At 53.8% G+C, this 20,189-nt stretch overlaps 1 protein-coding gene across 2 annotated transcripts; it reads right to left on the bottom strand.

Moving 5' to 3' along the window:
- Positions 1–691: 691 nt before the first annotated feature.
- On the bottom strand, positions 692–20,050 carry MOB3A (MOB kinase activator 3A). 2 transcript variants are annotated; one of them, XM_019964546.2, is made up of 5 exons: positions 19,806–20,050; positions 14,469–14,581; positions 8,714–9,237; positions 4,596–4,798; positions 692–2,667 (listed from the first exon to the last, which is right to left on the bottom strand). In XM_019964546.2, the coding sequence occupies exons 3-5, from the start codon at positions 9,132–9,134 to the stop codon at positions 2,638–2,640; spliced, it is 654 nt and encodes a 217-aa protein (XP_019820105.1). In that variant the 5' UTR covers positions 9,135–9,237; positions 14,469–14,581; positions 19,806–20,050; the 3' UTR covers positions 692–2,637. The 2 variants fall into 2 exon arrangements, with proteins under 2 accessions (XP_019820105.1, XP_019820104.1); XM_019964545.2 differs by lacking the exon at positions 14,469–14,581 and having other exon boundaries at positions 19,806–20,049.
- Positions 20,051–20,189: the final 139 nt, after the last annotated feature.

Below are 20,189 nucleotides of genomic sequence, written 5' to 3'. Positions count from 1 at the left end.
CTCTCCTGGTTGAACAAGTTTTGGGGTGAACTGTCCTGTTAGGATGAGTGATTACCAGGCCTGTGAAGGGAAGGGTTGCCCAGAAGCTAGCCTGGCTAATCTTCGCATTCCAGGCAGCCCAAGTCAGTAGGTCCCAGGAGTTCGGTGTATGAAACACTTCCTTCCAAAGGGTGCATGAGTTCCCCGTGGCAGCCCTAACATAGTCAGCAAACTCATTGGCTTAAATAACACTAACTTATTTCCTTAAAGTCCTGGAGGTCCGAAGTCCAACTCGGGCCTCAAGGGGCTAAATCCAGGCATAGGCAGGGCTGGTCCCTCTGGAGGCTCCAGGGAGCATTGGTTGCTGCCTTTCCCAGGTTCTAGAGGTGCCTTATCCCTGGCTCGCGGCCTCTCCCTCAATCTTCACAGCCAGAAGCACAGCATCTCCCTCTGACCCTCCCCCCACCTCTTATAAGGACCCTGTGATGACACTGGGACCCCAGGAATCCAGCATCTCAGGAGCCTACTCTTAACCCCTCATGCAAAGTCTCCTCTGCCCACTGAAGTGACATGTTCACAGGTACCAGGACCAGGACAAGGACAACTTTTGGGGCTGTTGTTCCAAATAACGGCAATAGCTCCCCAGACTTTAAACTGGTCCTGGAAATCTCTGTGGTGTATTTGCAAAATCCAGGGGTAAGGAAACACAGGCTTCATTAGAAAGTATTTATTTCCAAGTAACCAGGAGTCCCCTGAAGACACTCTCTCCCTGTGATGGAGACGGCGCGCCCTCTAGGGGAAGGAAGCCACACACCAGGCTGGAATCCACTGGATCCAGAGCTTCTCATAAGACCGCTCTGTTGGCCCCAGGACCCCTGAGAGTAACACAATCCCATATTTTGCATATAAGAGATGTCTGGGGTAAACTCATGTGTTAAGGTCACAGGATACCTAGGATGGGACAGAGACAGAAAACACCCCTCTGTTCCCTCTCACTCCATCTACTCTTCTGCACCCAGCTCAAAGTTTTCTGGAACATTTATGTTGCAAAGAGGCAACAGTTAAAATCACTTGATCTCAGCCAAAAGGCTGAGAAGTGGCAACAGTTAAAATCACGTTTGCTAAGTGTCTAGAGCAATGTGAAAGAAGGCAGAAGCAGGAGAGAGGTGGGTGCCTTCTCAGTCTGTTTTCCAGATGCCGGGCACCCTGTGAAATTCTAGTCCCACCAATGTGCTGTGCGTCTGATCATCTACTCGGGCACTCTGGGGGCCACAAACCATGGTGACTGCGAAGATTTCTTTGCCCCTTGGACAAGGGCACCCTGGTGACAATTGTGGTGATGTGTCCCAACTCTAGGAAGACAAAAATGACAGTCATCAGCCGCAGATAAGGAGACTGATTTATTCTGATGTTCCTGTGGGAATACCCACAGGAGCAGGAGGGTGGGCAGGGGACTCTCTCCCCCAGTCCCACTGCCTTCCTTGACCTGGCTGGTGACCTGAAGAGGCACAGTGGTTACGGCGTTCGGTTGTGGTTCTGCATCTAAAAGGAGCTACATTCGATTGGCCAGTTTCATAAAGTCCTTCCAGGCTCCAGGAGCAGAGCCGGCGGCTTCTGAAGGACTGAGGCCCAGGTTTCATTTGTTAATTGCACTTGTTCAGTGTCGGTGGCGGGCCCTCTCCCTGACACCTAGAGGTAACTTGGAACCAGCATGGCCTGGGCAGGTAGGGTTGCCATGCCCAAAGGCCACCAAGGATGCTGCTTGTGGGCAGGGAGGTGGCTGGTAGAGTGCCCCTGCTCCAGCTTCTGCAGGGAGAAGGTGCTGGGGTTTGGTCCCAGAGTCTTGGGGTCGGGGGGGGGGGGGGGGGCAGGGTGGCATACAAAGGGTTTCCATATGATGTTGGCAGGCATTAGGTGAAATTCAAAGGTTGTACACCCAGGGAGAGGTGCTCCCTGGGAGAGTCACCCTGTTATTCATGGCAAAAAGGGGACATTTTTCTAGAGGGCAAGGGGAAGACTACCTGTAGGTAAAAAGTTTTTTTTTTTCTCCTAGTAACCTCTCATAGCAGTTGTAAATGAAACTATAATAATCCACTCTTTTATGTGACATGAAGGGGCCCCAAGAAATGTGGGATGCAGGCGCAGGCTTGGGAAACTGATGGATGAGCCCAGGGTCCTGGAGGAATGGCGGACAGAAGTGGCTAGGGGAGGACGCAGGGAGGACAGAAGCCAGGTGCTCGTACCGCTTGAAACCAGACCTGGGCCATGGTGGGAAGTGCTGCATGGCCATGGCCTCGCTGACTGGGCCCCAGAGCCCATGGCCGAGCATGCTGGCTAGTCAGGAGACGGACCCAAGGTGGGCCAGCCTCCTGGCAAATGCAAGTGGTTTCCAAACAAAGTGGGTTTTCCTGGTTGCTCACAACACAGAGAATCACAGAGTTCAAATTCCCATCTCCCTTGTGATGTGACGGCTGAGGAGACTGGGGCCCAGAGGACCGGACTAATGGTTGCTGCCACCTTGGAACCGGAGAGAGGATGCAACCCTGATAGCGCAGAATCTGCTGGGCTAGAAAACACTGGTCCCTGTGCTGGAGATGTGGCGCGTAGCCGCAGCGGGTCCCCAGGGCGTGGCCGCAGAGATGACAGGGCCGAGGGCTCTCAGTGGCACATCCGTGCGGTCATTTCTTTCTGTTAAGAACAAGCAGGACATCAGGAGTCACACACAAAAGGGAAGTCAGAGTGCATGGTCTCAAGGGGCCCACAGGCCTCATTCAACACAAACTTTACTAAACCGGGCATAGACAGCGTGTGCCTCAGGCCAGGCGGCACGCTCTTTATGAGAAGGGTCACAGTTTCTGCCTCCAGAAAGAACTCTAAGTGTCAATGCAGGAGAAAGGACCACGGGATCAGGACACTAAATGAAAAAACATGAGCGTATCATAAAACTGCCCACGACTATTTTCCGTATTTGGTGAGATTCACATAAAATGAACTGTCCTCCTCAACGGTGGACAACCCCCACCTCTACCTGGTTCCAGAACATTCCACTACCCCAGAGGGAAACCCCTTCCCTACTAGCCAGAGCCTACAAGGGAATATACAAACACGAAAAAGCTATGTTGAGATGTTTTTAGAGGTTTTTAAAAGTTGTCAAAGATAAGCCTTTCGCAAAGACCCAAAGCAATGAAAGGAATCAGGAAAAAAGGTCACATGTAAAGCAATTTGGTGCTGCCACTATGGAGAATACGGAGGTCCCATAGATCAATCCAGCAATCCTACTTCTGGGCATGTATCCAGAGAAAACTATAATTTGAAAAGATAAATGTACCCCAATTCTCAGAGCAGCACTATTTACAATAACCAAGACATGGAAACAAGCTAAATGCCCACTGACAGGAGTGGATAAAGGAGATGTGGCGCATCTCCACAGCAGACTATTACTCAGCCATGAAAAAGAATGAACCGATGCCATTTGCAACACCATGGATGTGATGGACTTGGAGGGCATTATGCTTAGCAATGTAAATCAGAGAAAGACAAACACCATACGACATCACTTCTGTGTGGGATTTAAAATATGGCACAGATGAACTTATGTATGAAACAGAAACAGACTCACAGACATCAGGGGGGAAAGAAATGGGGATAAACTAGGAGTTTGGGATTAACAGATACACACTACTATATATAAAATTGATAAACAGTTAAGTCCTGCTATATAGCACAGGGAACTATATTCGGTGTCCTGTGATAAACCATAATGGAAAAGATTATGAAAAAGAATACATGAATAACTGAGTCACTGTGTTGTACACCTGAAACCAACACAAGGCTGTAATCAAGTGTACTCAAATAAAAGGCCTCCCAAACAGGCCCACAGGGAGCCCAGGGTCCTGCCAGGAAAGGTACAACTGGGGCGGGGTATCCAGAGTGATGATCTTGTCTCCCAGGAGCAGACCCGCACACCCAGGCACCACCCGGTCCCTGGAAGGTTCCGGCATTTCTGAGCTTGGGGAGATGTTCCCACTTCTTATAATGATCCCCGTAAACAGTGGCAGCAGCTGGTGGGCACTGGGAGAGCAACCACCTGTGCCCTCTGACCTTGCAGGTCCTGCTCAGAACCATTTGGGTAACACAGTATGGCATACAGGCTCCAAGTCACAGCCCACGGGACCTGAGTCAGGCACCTGAAATCTCCCATTTCTGGGGCGGGGGCGGGGAATCAATACTGACCAATTCGGCAAATCCCCCCAGACAGAAAGTGGGTGAGTGGTTGCAGGGGCTGAGGAGAGTGGTTGCAGGGGCTGAGGAGGGGGTGACTGCTGATGTGGAGAAGACTGCTTTGGGGGTTATGAAAGGTTCTGGAACTGGACTGAAGTGAGGGTTGCAGAACCCTCTGAATGTACTGAACACCACTGAATTGTTCATTTTTACATCAGTGGTTTTACCACATGTAAAGTTTACCTCAATTAAAACCAGAAAAAGAAGTAGCTCCTTGCTCTCCTGCCGCTAGCAGGAGGGATGGGCACCCCAACTGCAGGCAGGAGCCCCTCCGGGCCACTGTAATGGGGGGACCCCGCGCACCCGCTGCCTACCCCACGACGCTCCATGCTCACCAGCGGCTCCAGCTCCTTGGTGTCGATAAGGCCGAACTCAGTGACAAAGTAGTAGAAGTGCTTGTAGCAGGTGTTGACGTGCGCCTCGGAGCCCAGCTGTGCGATGCGGTCGAAGTGGTGGATGTACACATGCACGAACACGCGGAAGAGCCGCGACAGGATCTTCTTCACCACCTGCAGGAAGTTCTTGGGGAACGGCGTGCCTGCGGGGCGAAGGGCATGGCTCAGCTTCCCTTCCCCTTCCCTCCGGGACCTGCACCTCTCTGCCCCAAGCAGCGCCCGGGGGCGGGGAGGGGCAGTCCTGCAGGCCCAGACGTCCTGCCCTTCTCGCTCTCCGCGTCTGGCCGGCAGTGGACCTGACATCCCGCTTCCGGGCGGCTCACAGGCTTCTGCGTCTATTTCTGGTTACCTTTATTTTTCGGATAGGAACTGGGCGATGCATAAAAACCTATGTTCTGGACTTTGATGCTTTTCCCTTAATATATTTATATCGTCCCATCTAACTATGCTTCATGGTACTGCTCACATTTGAACACACACATCCTAACTTAATTGCATACATACATACATGCACCGTGTTTTTCTATTACTGAAATATTTTATTTCTATTTTTCAATTTTTTTTAAATTTTTTAAAATTGTGGTAAGACCTGTTGACCCAGCTGGGGGTGACCTTCTGGCATCAGGCACATTCATGGGCTGTGCCCACATGCCCGTCCCCACCTCGCGTGTCCTCCTCGGCCCAGGGGACAGATGCCATGCACTCACACCATGTGAGCAGCGCTGCCAGGGGCTGCCTGGGACCAGGAGGGACAGGTCCTGTGTCCTTCATGAGAGGGGCTCCAGGGCTGGCGACCACCCAGCCTGTGGACAGCCACAACGCTCTGGGACGCACTCACAGAAAATGGAATGGCAGCTGCTGGTTGTCGAGCAAATCCCCAAAGACATACAAATAGGTGCTCCGGATCTGTGTGCTCAGCAGCTCGAGGGGCAGTGTCAGCGGCCAGTCAGGGACAACTAGCCTGAGTGAGGGTTTCTCACACCAGAGGCAGGTCCCAGGGTGTGGAGGGATGAGGCAAATGGGAAAGACCTTCCCCAAGACCAACCATCATGCCCCTGGCCAGCTCCCTCCTCTGTGTACGCGTGTCCCATACTGCTGATGGCACTGGTGTTCCAGGCCGGGTGTCTGGGGATGTGCCTTTGCAGAAGGCTCGTTCAGCACCAGTGAGGCCTCTGGGTTTCCTGCTTCCATCCAACAGGAGAAAACAGCTAAACAGAAGGAATGCTCAACTCTTTTTTAAACTAATTTAAAATTTTTTTGACTGTGCTAGGGTTTCGTTGCTGAGCGCAGGTTCTCTTGTGTGTGCAGGCTTCTCGTTGCAGTGGCTTCTCTTGTTGCAGAGCACAGGCTCTAAGCGCATGAGCTCAGTAGTTGAAGCACACAGGCTTAGTTGCTCTGCTGCATGTGGGATGTTCCCAGACCAAGGATTGAACTCGTGTTTCCTACATTGGCAGGTGGATACTTAACCATCAGGGAAGCAAGAATACTTGACTCTTGGGAAAAACCATGTTCACAGGGCATCTGAGGCTCATCTGCCATCCGTGAAGACCCATGACACTTGAGTGGTGGGACAGCGGCCTTGAGGGCATGGGGACCCCCGACAAGGGAAGGTCTCCTCAGCGTTGGGAGGTCAGAGGGAACGAGAGCCTATGGCAGGCAGAGGAAGGTAGCACAGCACATAGCCAGCATCTGCCACACAGGATCCTGGGCCCCACTAGGCTAGGGCCCCACCCTGCCCCCTTTCCTGGGGGGATGGGAGTCACTAAGGTCCTCCTGGGCCATCCCAGGTAGAGAGGGAGCGACAGCCCCATAGGAGAAGGGCCTGGACACAGGATCTTCTGGGATGGCACTGCCCACGCCTGCAAGATGCCCTCACATGGAGTCACAAACCTGGTCCACCACCCACTTCTGTAGGTAAGTTTTACTGGAACGCAGGCCTACTCCTCGTGCACACTTTTTAAAGTGTCATCCATGATGGCTTTCGGGTGCATGGCAGATCTGAGTAGCTGAGGCAGCCCGTCTGGTCCTTGATGGGAAAAGCGTGCGGACGGATCTCGGGTCTAAACTCAAGAGTAGTCAGGTGGCTTTGGGGCTAAGTGGATGCTCAGGCATGGAAGCACCAGCGTGGGGGGCAGGATGAACTTTTAGACCTGTGCTTTCTCTGTTCAGCCACAGATCTAGCCCTGAAGAGCACGGGAGGCTCCTGTTCTGAGCAGCACTGCAAACAAGCAAAGAGAAGCACTTCAGTCCACTGGGGGTGGGGGTGCGGGTGGAACCAGGCCGAGGGGTGGGGCTGGCCCTGGGGTCTGTGGACAGGGCTGGAAGATACGGCCTAGGCCAGGCAGCCCCTAACCTCGCTGGGCAGCTGGGTGACATCTGCCAAGTTCATTTCTCTCACTCTTCTTATGCTCTCCTTTCTGGTGGGTGAGCACTGACTCGAGGCAGGTCTGAGTTCTAGGAGGTGGACCCCTCAGGGCCTCAGTTGGTCCCAGCAAAGCAATGACTCAGGATGACAGGGAGAAGGTGCAGACCTGGACCCGGCAACCTGACAGGAGACCACCCAGGAATCTGTTTTGGGAAAGTGATGACTATGGGATGGCCTTCTCCCAGGTGGGTCCCTGGAATCCCCTTGCCAGAGTCAACGTGGTTCACTGTACGGACAGTGAGGCCTGGGGGTGAGAAACTCAATGAAGCACAGAGCATGGCAGCAGCCCAAAGCCAGGCCCGAGGTCTGCTCACCAGTCGGCCTACCAGGACTCCAAGTAGCCCAGGTGAACATGAGAATAACATCTACTGTCTCCTGGGACCATTCAGCGGCTCAGGACAATTCTCTCCCAGTTCCTGAGGCCAGAGTCCACATGGTGCCCTGAGCTGGAGTCCAGCTGTGGGCAGAGCTGAGTCCTCCACAGGCTCCAGGGAAAACCCGGTCCCATGTTTTCTGGGCTTATGGTCCCTTCTTCCTCCCATCACCGCACCACCTTCTGCCCCACTAGGTAACGAGTCTCCCTCTGCCCCCTCATTAGGACCTTGTGATGACATTTAGGGTTCACTCAGATAATCCAGAATTGTCTATCTCAAGATCCTTTAACTATATGTGTTAGTCGCTCAGTTGGGTCTGACTCTTTGCTATCCCATGGAGTGTAGCCTGCCAGGTTCCTCTGTCCATGGATTCTCCAGGCAAGGATACTAGAGGAGGTAGCCATTCCCTTCTCCCAGGGATTGAACCTGGGTCTCCTGCACTGCATGCAGATTCTTTAAAATCTGAGCCACCAGGGAAGCCTTTGCTTGAAGCAAAATGTGTCCCTTCACACACAGGAGCATCACTCAGTCATGAAAAGGAGAGAAGCCCTGACACTCGCTACCATGTGGATGGACTCTGAGAACACGACACTCAGTGTGAGAAGCAGACACAGGACACACAGGGTGTGATTCCACCAATGGGAAACGTTCAGAACAGGCAAAGCCACAGACACAGACAGTGGGTTCCTGGTCATCAGGGGCTGGGGAGGCTGTGCGGGTGACTGCTGAAGGGGATGGGGCTTCTTTCAGGGTGATGGATTTTTTCCTTGGCTGCGCAGGGTCTTCACTGTTGCACGTGGGCTTTCTCCAGTTGCAGTGCGCAGGCTTCTCTTGTTGCAGAGTATGCGCTCTAGAGTACAGACTCAGTAGTTGTGGGGCACAGGCTTAGCTGCCCCTCAGCAGGTGGGATCTTCCCAGACCAGGGATGGAACCCGTGTCCCCTGCATTGGCAGGCAGATTCTTAACCACTGGACCAGGGAAGCCTTCAGGGTGATGGATTTAGATACAGCTGATAGCTGCACGACACTGTGAATGTACTATAACGCCACTGAACTGCATTTTTTTAATTTGCCTTACCATGTAGCATGTGAGGTCTTAGTTCCCCAGCCATGCCCCATGAAACAGAAGCGTGGAGTCCCCACCACTGGACCACCAGGGAAGCCTCTGAACCATGCACTTTAAATGGGTGGATGTAGTGGTGTGTGGACTCCATCCCGATAAAGTTGACCCTAAAAGAACACGAAAGCGCAGAGACTCACCGACGTTGGTGGGGAAGACGTCCTCATTGTTGATCTGCACCTCAATCCAGTCCATGAGCAGGTCCATGTAGCGGGGGGCTGACAGTGCCGTGGGCCGCCGGAACTTGTTCTCGTCCTGCCAACGGTACTCGTACTTGGGGCCGCCCGACATGATGGGGCAGGAGCGCTCGGTGCAGCCGTCACTGATGGTGCCGTAGATGAGGTTGACGCGGTTGAAGAAGTCCACCACGTGCACGGCCACCCAGTCGTTGAGCTCCTCACCAGCGGGCAGCTGCACCGCCAGCTTCAGGTCCAACCCTGCGTTCAGCGAGGCCTGCGCCTTCTTGTGCAGCTCGAAGCGCTGGGTGCCCGGCTCGAACTTGCGCTTGGGCCGGAAGGTCTTGTCCTTGTTGAAGACCTGCTTTAGGAAGGGGTTGGACATCTTGGCCGTGCACTCAGGACGCCCCCCACGAGGTTTCTGAGGGGAGGGCCGGGCAGGACGCTCAGGACAGGAAGGTCACAGGGCCCCCAAGGCTCCCTCGGACCTGGAACACACAAAAAGGAAACATTGTGAACCTTCTTGGAACCCTGTTCTAGAAGCACCAGTGGGTGAACTGGGGACATTCCTGGGACTTGTGGTTTTGAGTTTCAACAAAAGGGCACACAGAACTTCCCCGACACATCCCCTCTGAGCCCAGAGGCTTTTGGTAAAGAGAAAGTTACTGGCCCCACATGCCACCTGAGGGCGGGCCCCCTCAGGCTAGGTGGCAGCCTCTGTGAAGAGATGTCCATAGCCAGGTATCTGCAAATGAATCTTATCTGGAAAGAGAGTCTTTGCAGATTGATTAAGGATCTTGGGTTGCCCTATTCCTGGACTATCCGGGCACCCCAAATCCAGTGATGAATGTCCCTGTAAGAGGCCGTGTGATGATGGACACAGAGATGGAGTGATGGGTCTACAAACCAGGACACGCCAAGGACCAGGAGCACTGGTGGAGCTGGGAGGGAGCCCCAGGAGGAACTAGCTCTGCCCACACTCCAATCGTGGGGCTTCTGGGCTCCAGGGATGGAAGGGCGTGGATTCCTGCTGCCTCTGCTCCTCTCTGGGTCTCGTGTCACAGTCTCGTCTCTGGACCAGAGACCTCCATAACCCCATGTGCTCTCAGCTCTCTAGCCTAACATCTGCACAGCTCCACATCCAAGGGGCAGATATGAATCTGGGGGACACTACCCACCCCAATGTACCACCTAAGTGAAGATGCCTCCACGAGTTCTCTGGTCTTGTGACAGATGCCACTCATTTTGGGGATGAGGCCCCAGTGTAGGGGCTGCACTGCCATGGCCCTGCTCTCATGAACAGGCCCCTCCCAAGCCTCTGTTCTGTACTGTCTTCCCTGTCACATTGGAGTAATAGACCCCACCTCAGGGGGCATGAAAGGGTGAAATCAAGCACAAGGAGCCTGGGTCGGGCTCACATTTGGGACCAGTCACGCACTGCTCCTTCACCATCACCACTCCGATGGCCACGCTAGCCCACCGCCCCTTGTCTCCATCTCCGGTTGAAGTAGATATGCTTTCCTGGGCGTGGACCTGGCCAGGACTGGGTGGGGTGGAGGTATCCTGGGAGCTCACCCAGGAGCAGCAGCAGAGGGGGAAGTGGGCCCGGGTTGGGAGAAGCGGAAGCACTGCCCAGGCTGGGCTCCAGCACACACAGCCCTGCACTCCTGGTGAGATGAAAAACCACTTATACGTAATGTTGTAATATACACGTAATGTAATAAACCCCTCTGGAGTCAGTTCCTTGGCCCTGGGACCTTGACCCTCCAGACCAAGCACACTGTGCAGCAAACTGCCACAAACCGAGAGGCTTCGAACAGCCTACATTCACAGTCAGAAACTTCTGGACATTCCATGTCTGAGAAGACCTAGTGTGTCCTTGCACAGGGATCCTGTCACCCCCAAGGGACAACGTTGTGCCACCAGGCTGACCTCAGTGATGGAGAAGCTGTGATGGGGGATGGGCACGAGGCAGGCAGGTCTGGTCACCTCAGCCCAGTTCACCCGTGTCTGCACCCATGTCCATGGTCCAGATGGGGCGACCAGGATGGGAAGGACCTCAGCAGGCGGTTAGTAAGCACTGAGTCACGACCCACCACATCCTGGAGCCAGCATCTCCTGCAGGCTCGGCTCTTCTACACGTCGGCAGGTCAGAAATCAGACTGATCCCCATTGGCCTGGGCCTCCTGGCCCAGCCTTCAGTGGCCCCTTGAACCTCTGGGTTAATTCCAGAGGTGGATGGATAATGTGAAGGGCACACACCAGCGTTCTAGCCAGGGTGTCCTGCCTGAAAGCCAGGAATGATTCTGACTCTTGAGTTATGAGAAACTAAAAAGAAAGAGGTTGCTCTGATCTCAAGTGAGAGGGATGGCAGTAAGCTGAGCCTTCAGAGTACTTCTTCTGGAGCATGGAGTGTGGAGGGCGGGGTTCAAAGGAGGGGTCCAGCACCTCTCCCCTCGGGGCAGGCGCAACCCTGACCCTACCTCCTTCCCCCTTCTGTGTCCTCCACGTGTCCACAGGGCCTGCTAACAAAGTCAGAGGCAGAGAGACGGGAGATGCTGCTCTGCTGACTGGGAGGATGGAGGGAGGGGCTGAGAGCCAGGGATGGGGTGCCTCTAGAAGCTGGAAAAGGCAGGAGCCGATGCTCCCGCGGAGCCTTCGGAGGGACCGGCCCTACCCACACCTGGATTTTAGCCCTGAGAGGCCTAAGCTGGACTCGACCTCTCGAACTGTAAGAGGATAATCTGTGTGGTTTGGGCTACAAAGTCTGTGGTGATTTGTTACAGCAGCCATTGGAAACTCAGACAGAGGCTACACAGAACATCTGAAGGAACGCCAGGGAGGGTAACTCACAGCTGACACAACTGGGCCACTCAGGCCCTGGTTACATGCAGGCTGGGGACCATCTGTCCTCCCCACTGGTAGGTGAAGCCTGCTCATTCTTCTGGGCCCCACTTGACCCTGTGGATACTGGAAGGTTGATTCAAGGCAGCATGAACTATGCAAAACACAGAGGCTGAGCATCCAGGGATGGAGCCAGATGTAGGGAGCACAGTGAGGAGGGGAGGGACCTGCCACTCCCAAGGAGGACGGCGTAATCGAAAAGGACAATCAACAGGAACCCTCCTGTGCTGCTGGGGTAATGTAAAATGGGGTGGCTGCTGAGGAAAACAGCCCAGCAGTTTAAAAAATGCAGCTACCATCTCACCAGCAGCTCTCTCCTAAGTGTCCATCTAAGTGATGACACATGTGGACGACACATGTCCACACAAATACTTGTACATAAGTGTGTCCAGCAGCATGAGTCCTAACAGCCAAAAGGTGGAGACACCCAAATGTCTCCATTGGGAGCATCCCTCAGCCATGAAAAGGAGAGAAGCCCTGACACTCGCTACCACGTGGACGGACCCGGAGGACACGATGCTCAATGAGAGACGCAGAAACGGAAGGACACACGGGGTGTGCCTCCACTGACAGGAAACGTGCAGAGCAGGCAGATCCACAGACACAGAGAGTGGGTTCCTGGTGGTCAGGGGCTGGGGCAAGGGATGGGGTGACTGCTGACGGGAACAGGGTTTCTTCTGAGGTGACAGAATGTTCTAGAACTGGAGAGAGGTGGTGTTACAAACAATGTGAATGGACTGAAAAACAGTGGAATGCACACGTGAAAGGCGGAGAGTCTGGTACATCAATGAGAGCCAGGAAAGCTCTTATTTTTAAAGTAGGGTGAAGAGACAGAGCAAGTGTGGGCCGAAGTGCTGCTCTGGGAACCACAAAGAACAGGCCATTTCCCTCTGGGTTCAAGCTGAGGCCAGCACTGCCTGTCAAATTTGTTTGCTGTGTGAGGTGACAGCGCAGACACAGAAGACCACAGGGGCTGAAAAATGCAGGCACTGATGTGTGACAGAGGGAACGCTCACGCGGACAGGCCGCCTGGCAATGGGGCAGGAAGCCACCTGTGCTCCGGAGCGAGGAGGCCCATCCAGAGACCAGAAGAGCCTTCACTTCCTTCCCCAAAGCTGCCCTGAGGCCCCAGCCACAAGCATCACTTCCTGCCACCTTGGTTAACGCCCAGTGAGGCAGTCACGGTAACCCATGGAGCAAAGCAGAACCCTACTTTAAAGCTGGGAAGACTGAGGCCCGGACTTGCCACTGCTGACATCGGGGCCACCCCTGCCCCCTCACGTGAGGAGCATCCCCAGTCGTGACGACCACAGATGTCCCCAGATGTGATCCAGTATCCCCTGGGGGCAAGAGCACCCCAGGTGAGAAACACTGGGCTAGAAGATGGTGACAGCACTAAGCATTAACTACTAGTGGTCACCGTTAACTAGTACCCAGTTAATGAGTAAATCACTGTTAGGCTGCACAGTTGGTAGCAGAAGGAGTCAGTGTTTGCACCGTGGACCGTGGGGATGAAACCGTGGTCCCTTCTGCCTGGCCACCCACCTCCACTGCCCCACCCCCACTCTTCATCCCAAATCCAGGGCCAAGTCCCTCCTGGCTGGGGCTGCTCCCACACCAGGCACCTCTGCCGCACCTGCAGTCTGGTGCAGGTGCCTCTGGTTCTGACCCTCCCTGGTTCTGGAGGTGTGGTAGAGACCTGTGCCTAGGGCCTGAAGGGCAGGAAGAGGTGCCTCCGAAAAGGGAGGACAGCCACAAATAGCCCATCTGCCGTTTTTCTCCCAGTGTGGACGATCTGAGACCCCCAGGAGGCCCCGGTTAAGAGGCCACCTGCCCTGACCCTCTGTTGCAGGCTAGTCTATCACCTGTGCTAGGTCGTGGGGACGCCTCTGTATGAGGGCACTTGTGCTGGATGTCGTGGGTGGGGACCCCGCGCTTCCACCTGCCTCTGCCCCCACCACGACCGCTAACTGCCGAGGGGCCGTGAACCTGCCCAGGTGGTTCATCTGTAAACCAAGCAGCTCTCAGGGCCACTCCAAGTGCAGGTCAAGGGACAGTCACCCTGCGTGGATTGACCAGCAACCCAAGTTGGCCTCCCCCGCACCTACCGCCTGCCAGCAATTTCTCACCCACGACTCACTTTAGCCTCCAAACACTCTTCTGCCCAGGCTGAATGCAGCCTCACTTTGGCCATGAGAAGACAAAGCAGGGTGCTATCCCTCATCCAGCCAGAGTGGGGTTGGCCTGGGCTGGCCCCTGAGCCCCCACAGCGGCCTCTGTGCACCCAGGTGTCCAGGCCCTATAGCTGGCCTTCTCACCCTCAAAGAGACCACACCACCAAGAAAAATGCAACCTCCCCGCACCCCGCTGCTGCCTTCTATTGACTTTGGGGTCTCTGGGGCCACGTGACCTGTCAGACAGGCACAGGCTGTGGGGTGGTGAGAAGCGGACAGGGACCCCACTGACCCGGGTGACCCCACAGCTCTATCTACAGCCCGTCAAGCCACGGACCAGACAAGCGCCAGGATGGTTCTAGAAGATGGGGCAGAGTGATGAAGCAGGCTTATAAGGTTCCTGCCTACTTTTCTGTCTCCTGAGAAAGTGGGAGGGTTTTTTTTTTTTAAAGTGGAAGCAATGATTTTTGAAAAACTTTCTGGATGGACAGTTCCCATCAAAAGCAAACAGCACTTTCTATTAAAAACACACTCCCTTGGGCTCCTGTGGCCAAGGAGTGGGCAACCACTGGCAAGTGCCTTTTCCTTGAGAAGCACCCAGGAGTCACTGCAGCAACCCCCGCCACCAAAACCCCAGGTACCGTTTCTGGGGATCCTGAGTTTCTGCCCCCTCTTAGAAGACCTCCAAGGGCAGCAAAGGGAAAACCAGGAGAGGCTTCTCGGAATCCAGCACGAGGGGCTCCCCTGGGTCTTCCTGCACACGAGACGAAGGTGGTACTTACAAACTCCAAGAGTGACAAAGGTTAAAACGACAAAATTCCCCTGCCCCAGCACACACCCACCCACCCCTGTTCTTTTTCTAAAAACAAAACACAGTTCCTGTTGGCAACCGCCACACCTCAGCCCCGTCGCCACTTCCTTCCGGCGCCTCCACATCCTGCCTGGCTGATGACATTTGCCACCGTTGTGTGTAAACCCTGCCCCAGCCCAGCAGCCTTTGTGGCTGGCTAGAAGATGCTCACGGCCCAGGATCTGTCCTGCTAAAGATGGTTGTGCCTCAGGGCTGTCTCCCATCATCTAAATGTTTGTGTTTAAATACTGAGACTGCTCCCTGGGTGGGGAGGCTGCCCGCGTCCTGAAGGACACAACAAAGGCCAGGTGCTTTAGATGGGCTCGCTATAGTCCAGCCTTCCTAGTAATCCTTTTTTCCCCCACAAAAGCCAACTGATATATAATTCACACGACGATAAACCTACACAATTCAATGGATTTTAGTAAAATCATGAAGTATGCAACCATCACCACTATCTAATTCCAGAACATTCTCATCACCCCACAAAGAAACCCCATGCCCATCAGCAGTTATCTCCTATAGCCCTTTTATAAGCAGAATCACATCCCCCCTCAAAAGATGTGCTGAAGTCTTAACAGGTGAGGTGATCCCATGTGGAAGCAGGACCACTGCAGATGTACTTAAGTTGAGGTCACCCTGTCCTACAAGAAGAGGGGATCTGGACACAGACACAGACAGCCATGTGATGGAGGCAGAGATCAGGTGATGTGTCCACAAGCCCTCCAAGCCAAGGGATGACCAGGATCATTGGCCTCACAGGAAGCTGGGGGTGAGGCAGCAAGGACCCTTCCTGGTGCCTCTGAGAGCCATGAGCCCACAGCAGATAAGAGATGGCCTGGGATCTAAGCCCAGCTGTCCCCACCTCTACTGTCCTCTGCTCTACCGAGACAAAGAAGGGCTGCCAGGTGTCCACAGCCAGTGCCATGATTCTCCTCTGAAGCTCCTCCCTCTGTCTCAGTTCCCCGCGGGGGCAAACAGATTTTCTGTTCAACAAAACGGTGTTGGGGGTCGGGGGACAGAAAGGAAAGAAATGCAGGAGAGGTCGTAGGTGGTGTGTCCATGAAGGAGTCACACCTCTTCCTTCTGAGGACTTGTTCCAAAGCTGCAGGAGCCTTCACTGAGTGGTTGACTGACTGGAGAACTGAGTGTCAGAAACCATGCCTCCGAACTTCCATCCACCACAAGCCCCACCTTTTCTGGCTGCCCAAACTTCCTCTCAACATCAGGGTGGGGAGGGTATCCACCAGGCACCACACTCTCTCCAGGCATTAGGAGAGCTCCCTCCATGCTCAGCTACAGCCATGGGTCTCAAATGCGGTGACCCTGCCCCCCAGGGGCCACAGGGGAATGGGGCACTCCTGGCACTGAATGGATGGGGCCAGGGATGTTGCTCCACACCCCACAGAGGGTGCCCAGGGTGGGCCCTCATTGAAAGCAGCCCAGCCCTGGATGTCTTATTTAGGACTCAGCAGCCACAGGAATGACTGTCTCCTTCCCAGAACCTGGTTTCTGAAGTCAGATTCCCCTTTTTTGCTTAAGCAGCCTGAACCCATTCCAGGAAGTCAGGAGCTCACCAGCTGGGGCATGTCCAGAAGTTCCCAGAGTAAAAACCCAAGCTCCAAGCCAGCTGCTTGGGGAATTTTTGTTCAACTTCCATTTCAAGAACCCCTGGAGATGGAGTGCAGCTCCCGGAATGATGGTTAATGGCTGATTCTTCCATGAACTTGGCTGGCTCAGGCGCATCATCACCTATGGAGCAGACTGCCTTAACCTCGTTAGGAATACGAATCATCTGGAGCCCAGAACTGAAATAGTACTTCCAAGAACCCTCTTCAGGACTGAAACAGCCACCTCTACTTTTGTTGGGAGAGAGGCACACCTAGAACACAGCTTGTCACAGCTATGTGGGGCACCTGGTGGGCGAACACCATGGTCCAGATTTGAGAGATGATAGACATACTCTCTCCTTTAGATGGTTCAAAACAAAAGTGTACTATCAAGCCTCGAAAAGATAGGAGGAACTGTAAATGTGCATCCTTAAGTGAAAGAAGCCCACGTGAGACGGTGACACGGTGATTCACACTCTATGATGTTCTGGAGAAGGCAGAGCTGAGCTCTGGGGACAGAAGAAGGATCAGTGGTTGCGGGGGGCCCTTGTGGGGGTGGGGAGTTTACAGGAGAGATGAATAGGTGGAGCACAGGGGATTTTTAGGGATGTGAAACTACTGTGTGAAAAAATGATGGGTATGTGTCAGTGCACATCTGTCCAAACCCAGAGAGCATGCACCACTGAGCGTGAACCCACCAAATGCACTCTGGATGCTGGCTGACCGGGATGTGTCAGTGGAGGTTCATCCTGGTGACAAATACCCCGCTCTGGTGGGCCATGCTGATAACCAGGGAGGCAATGCCCACATGGGGGCAGGGAGCATACAGGAATTCCCTGTACCTTCCGTTCAATTATGCAGTAAGCTTAAAACTGCTCTCGAAAAATTAAGTCTATTAAAAAAAAATTACTGGGGCTTCCCTGGTGGCTTGGGCTTTCCTGGTGGCTCAGTGGTAAAGAATCTGCCTGCCAATGAAGGAGCAACTGAGCCCAGGAGTGACAATAGCAGACCATGTGCTCTAACTACTGAAGCCAATGCACCTAGAGCCTGTGCTCCACAAGAGAAGCCATGGCAAAGAGAGGCTCATGCACCACAGTGAAGAGCAGCCCCCACTCACTGCAGCCAGAGGAAAGCCCAAGCAACAGCAAAGACCCAGAACAACCAAAGAATAAATAAAGTAAAGTAAAAACAATCTAAAAACTTACAGCTAACACAAATTTATCAATTACAACACACCAAGCATTTGGCTAAATCCTGTGAATTGCTCACCCCACTTAAGAAATAACTAAAGCCACAGATAGGAAGCAGAAAATGATGAATCCTAAGAAAGAAGGCATAAAGAAAGAACACATTTACACATCTTGGCATAAAGAACAAATGCCATGGGACTTCCTTGGTGGTCCAATGGCTAAGACTCTGTGCTGCCAATGCAAGGGAACCTGGTCAGGGAACTAGATCCTAAAGGCAGAAACTAAGAGTTCATATGCTACAAATAAAAAAGATCCTGCTTGCTGCAACTAAGACCTGATACAGTCAAATAAATATTTTTTAAAAAATGGCTTGGAAGACACTGAAATACATGTTGCATGTGTAATTTTTAACTTTTTGGCAGCCACATTAAAAAGTAACAAAAAGAAAAGAAACAAGTGACTTAAACATTGATTTTATACATATATACTACTGAGCCTAAGAGCACTAAAATATCACTTTAACATCTAACCAGGAAAGAAAATACTAAGGAACTATTTTGCACACCTTCTACCCCACCCCCGCCTTAACACTCCAAGTCTCCAGAGACTGCTGTGTATTTTACACAAAGGGCACATCCCATTTTGAAATAGCCATGTTCATGTGATCACTAGCCATGAACAGCCAGTGGCTACTGTACCGGACAGCTCAGCTCTGGAGGGTTTTAAAAGGGGGAACCACCCCTGTCGCCATCAGGACAGAAGCAATGGGACAGTTGCTATTTGAGGTGGGACTCTTGGGAGGGGAGAAGCTCTGGATTGGAGCAGGCTGAGGTTCCCTGTAAACAAACAAAGGGCACCTTCAGAAGGGAGGGGAGAAACAGAGTGCCTCATGGTGTGGGCAGGCAGGGGTGGGGCAGCCAAGACTTCCACTTGCTTCACTCCATAATCAGTACAACAGACAGTGACAGGCTACCATGAACTTGGGCCGGGGTGGGAGGTGGATGGGCACTTAGGGCTTTGGGAGGCTGCAGCGCCCTATCCTGACATTGGCCAGGGCCAGGATTCTTGGCATCACTCATCATGCTTGGCTGAGTCTGTAAAATGGGCTCATAAGAGTCCCTGAACTTTATGTTGGGTGGAGGGAGGAACGAAGAAGCAGCTAGCAAAGACCAAGTGTAACAGAAGCAAGTCCAAGATCACAAAGTGCAGACAGGCAGTGGGGTGAAATATGCAAAATGCTTGTGTATCACATGCCAAAATTTATCCAAGTGTATCTCTGAATGAATGCAGTTGATTGGGCGTCAACCGAGACTGTATAAAAAGGTTTAAAAAAAAAGATACAAGGGGTAAAAAGCACCTGCAGATAAAGAATGGAAGACTTTTACTCCAAAATGAGCAGTGGCTCTCTGGGTGGGAGCATCATTGGCTATTTATTTGCTACTATGTGACTCTCTGTATTTTCCAGTCACCCTCAGGCTTCCCTTTTCGGTGACATTTAGTAAAGTACATAGTCATTTAAAGCAAATGCAAGCCCTACAGTCAGTGAAGAGATGAAGCAGGGGGGTTAGCCGGTGGGCAGTGCCAACATTCAAACACCTCCCGCCCAGCCCGTGCCCACTGCTCAGGGGCTCTGGGGACCAGGAAGACTGCTTTCAGAGGGCGGGGGTCACAGTGCGCTGGGGGCCCTAAAATCTTTGGACTTTCCATCCAAACCAGGAGGTGAGGTCCTGGTTATTGATACCAGAAGGGGGTGGCCCTGGTAACCACTGCTGCTGCTGCTGCTAAGTCGCTTCAGTCGTGTCCGACTCTGTGCGACCCCATAGACGGCAGCCCACCAGGCTCCTCTGTCCATGGGATTCTCCAGGCAAGAACACTGGAGTGGGTTGCCATTTCTTCCTCCAATGCATGAAAGTGAAAAGTCAAAGTGAAGTCGCTCAGTCGTGTCCGACTCTTAGCGACCCCATGGACTGCAGCCTACCAGGCTCCTCCGTCCATGGGATTTTCCAGGCAAGAGTACTGGAGTGGGGTGCCATTGCCACTGGTAACCACTAATTCCACCAAGGGCCCGCCACCGGCTCCCGCCCCTCCACCACCGTCCATCCCTCTGAGGGACCCGGCCTCCCAGCCGCCCGCAGTTGCCCTCCTGATGGAACCGGCCTTCCCGCTGTCGCTCCCCTGAGGGATCCGGCCTCCCCGCCGTCTCCCCTCTGAGGAACCCGGCCTCCCCGCCTTCGACTCCTTGAGGGACCGGCCTCCTTGCTACTCGCGGTCGCCCCTCTGAGGGGCCCGACCTCCCTGCCGGGCGCGCTGGCCACTCTGAGGACTCACCTGCCACTTGCCTCCTGCTGCCGGAAGAGTTGGGTCAAGTTCGCCGCTGGACCCAGTTCCCGGGCCGCTGGCCAGTCCGGCCTCGTTGTCAGGCCCGGAGTAATTTCGCACACGACCGCCCCGCCCCTCACCGGATATACTTCCGCTCCACGGCAAGGCCTCCCCGGAAACAAGAGCCGGGGAGGCCTGCGGGCGGAACTTGCTGTGTGCCGGGAGCAAGAGACGCGGCCTCGAACCGGGAAGCCCGCCTGGAAGGAGGAGCTTTGCAATGGCTGTGGGCGCATGCGTCAGGCGCGGTCGGGGGGTGGGACCAACAAAGGGGTGGAGCTTCCTTTTGGAGTGGCCGCTCCTGGGCGGGGCCTGAAGGAGGAACCTGCGCCCTCT

This window comes from Bos indicus, chromosome 7 (genome assembly GCF_029378745.1).
Source record: "Bos indicus isolate NIAB-ARS_2022 breed Sahiwal x Tharparkar chromosome 7, NIAB-ARS_B.indTharparkar_mat_pri_1.0, whole genome shotgun sequence".
NCBI lineage: Eukaryota > Metazoa > Chordata > Mammalia > Artiodactyla > Bovidae > Bos > Bos indicus.
The sequence above is the reverse complement of the archived record's forward strand: the minus strand, read 5'-3'. Positions and strand labels throughout refer to the sequence as shown.

Excerpts from the sequence above, each read along its gene's own strand:
- MOB3A (XM_019964546.2), bottom strand. The coding sequence starts at position 9,134 with ATGTCCAACCCCTTCCTAAAGCAGGTCTTCAACAAGGACAAGACCTTC. Across the intron at positions 4,799-8,713 it reads CGTCTTCCCCACCAACGTCG|GCACGCCGTTCCCCAAGAAC; the intron begins GTGAGTCTCTGC and ends TTCGCCCCGCAG. Across the intron at positions 2,668-4,595 it reads CCAAGGAGCTGGAGCCGCTG|AAAGAAATGACCGCACGGAT; the intron begins GTGAGCATGGAG and ends TGTTCTTAACAG.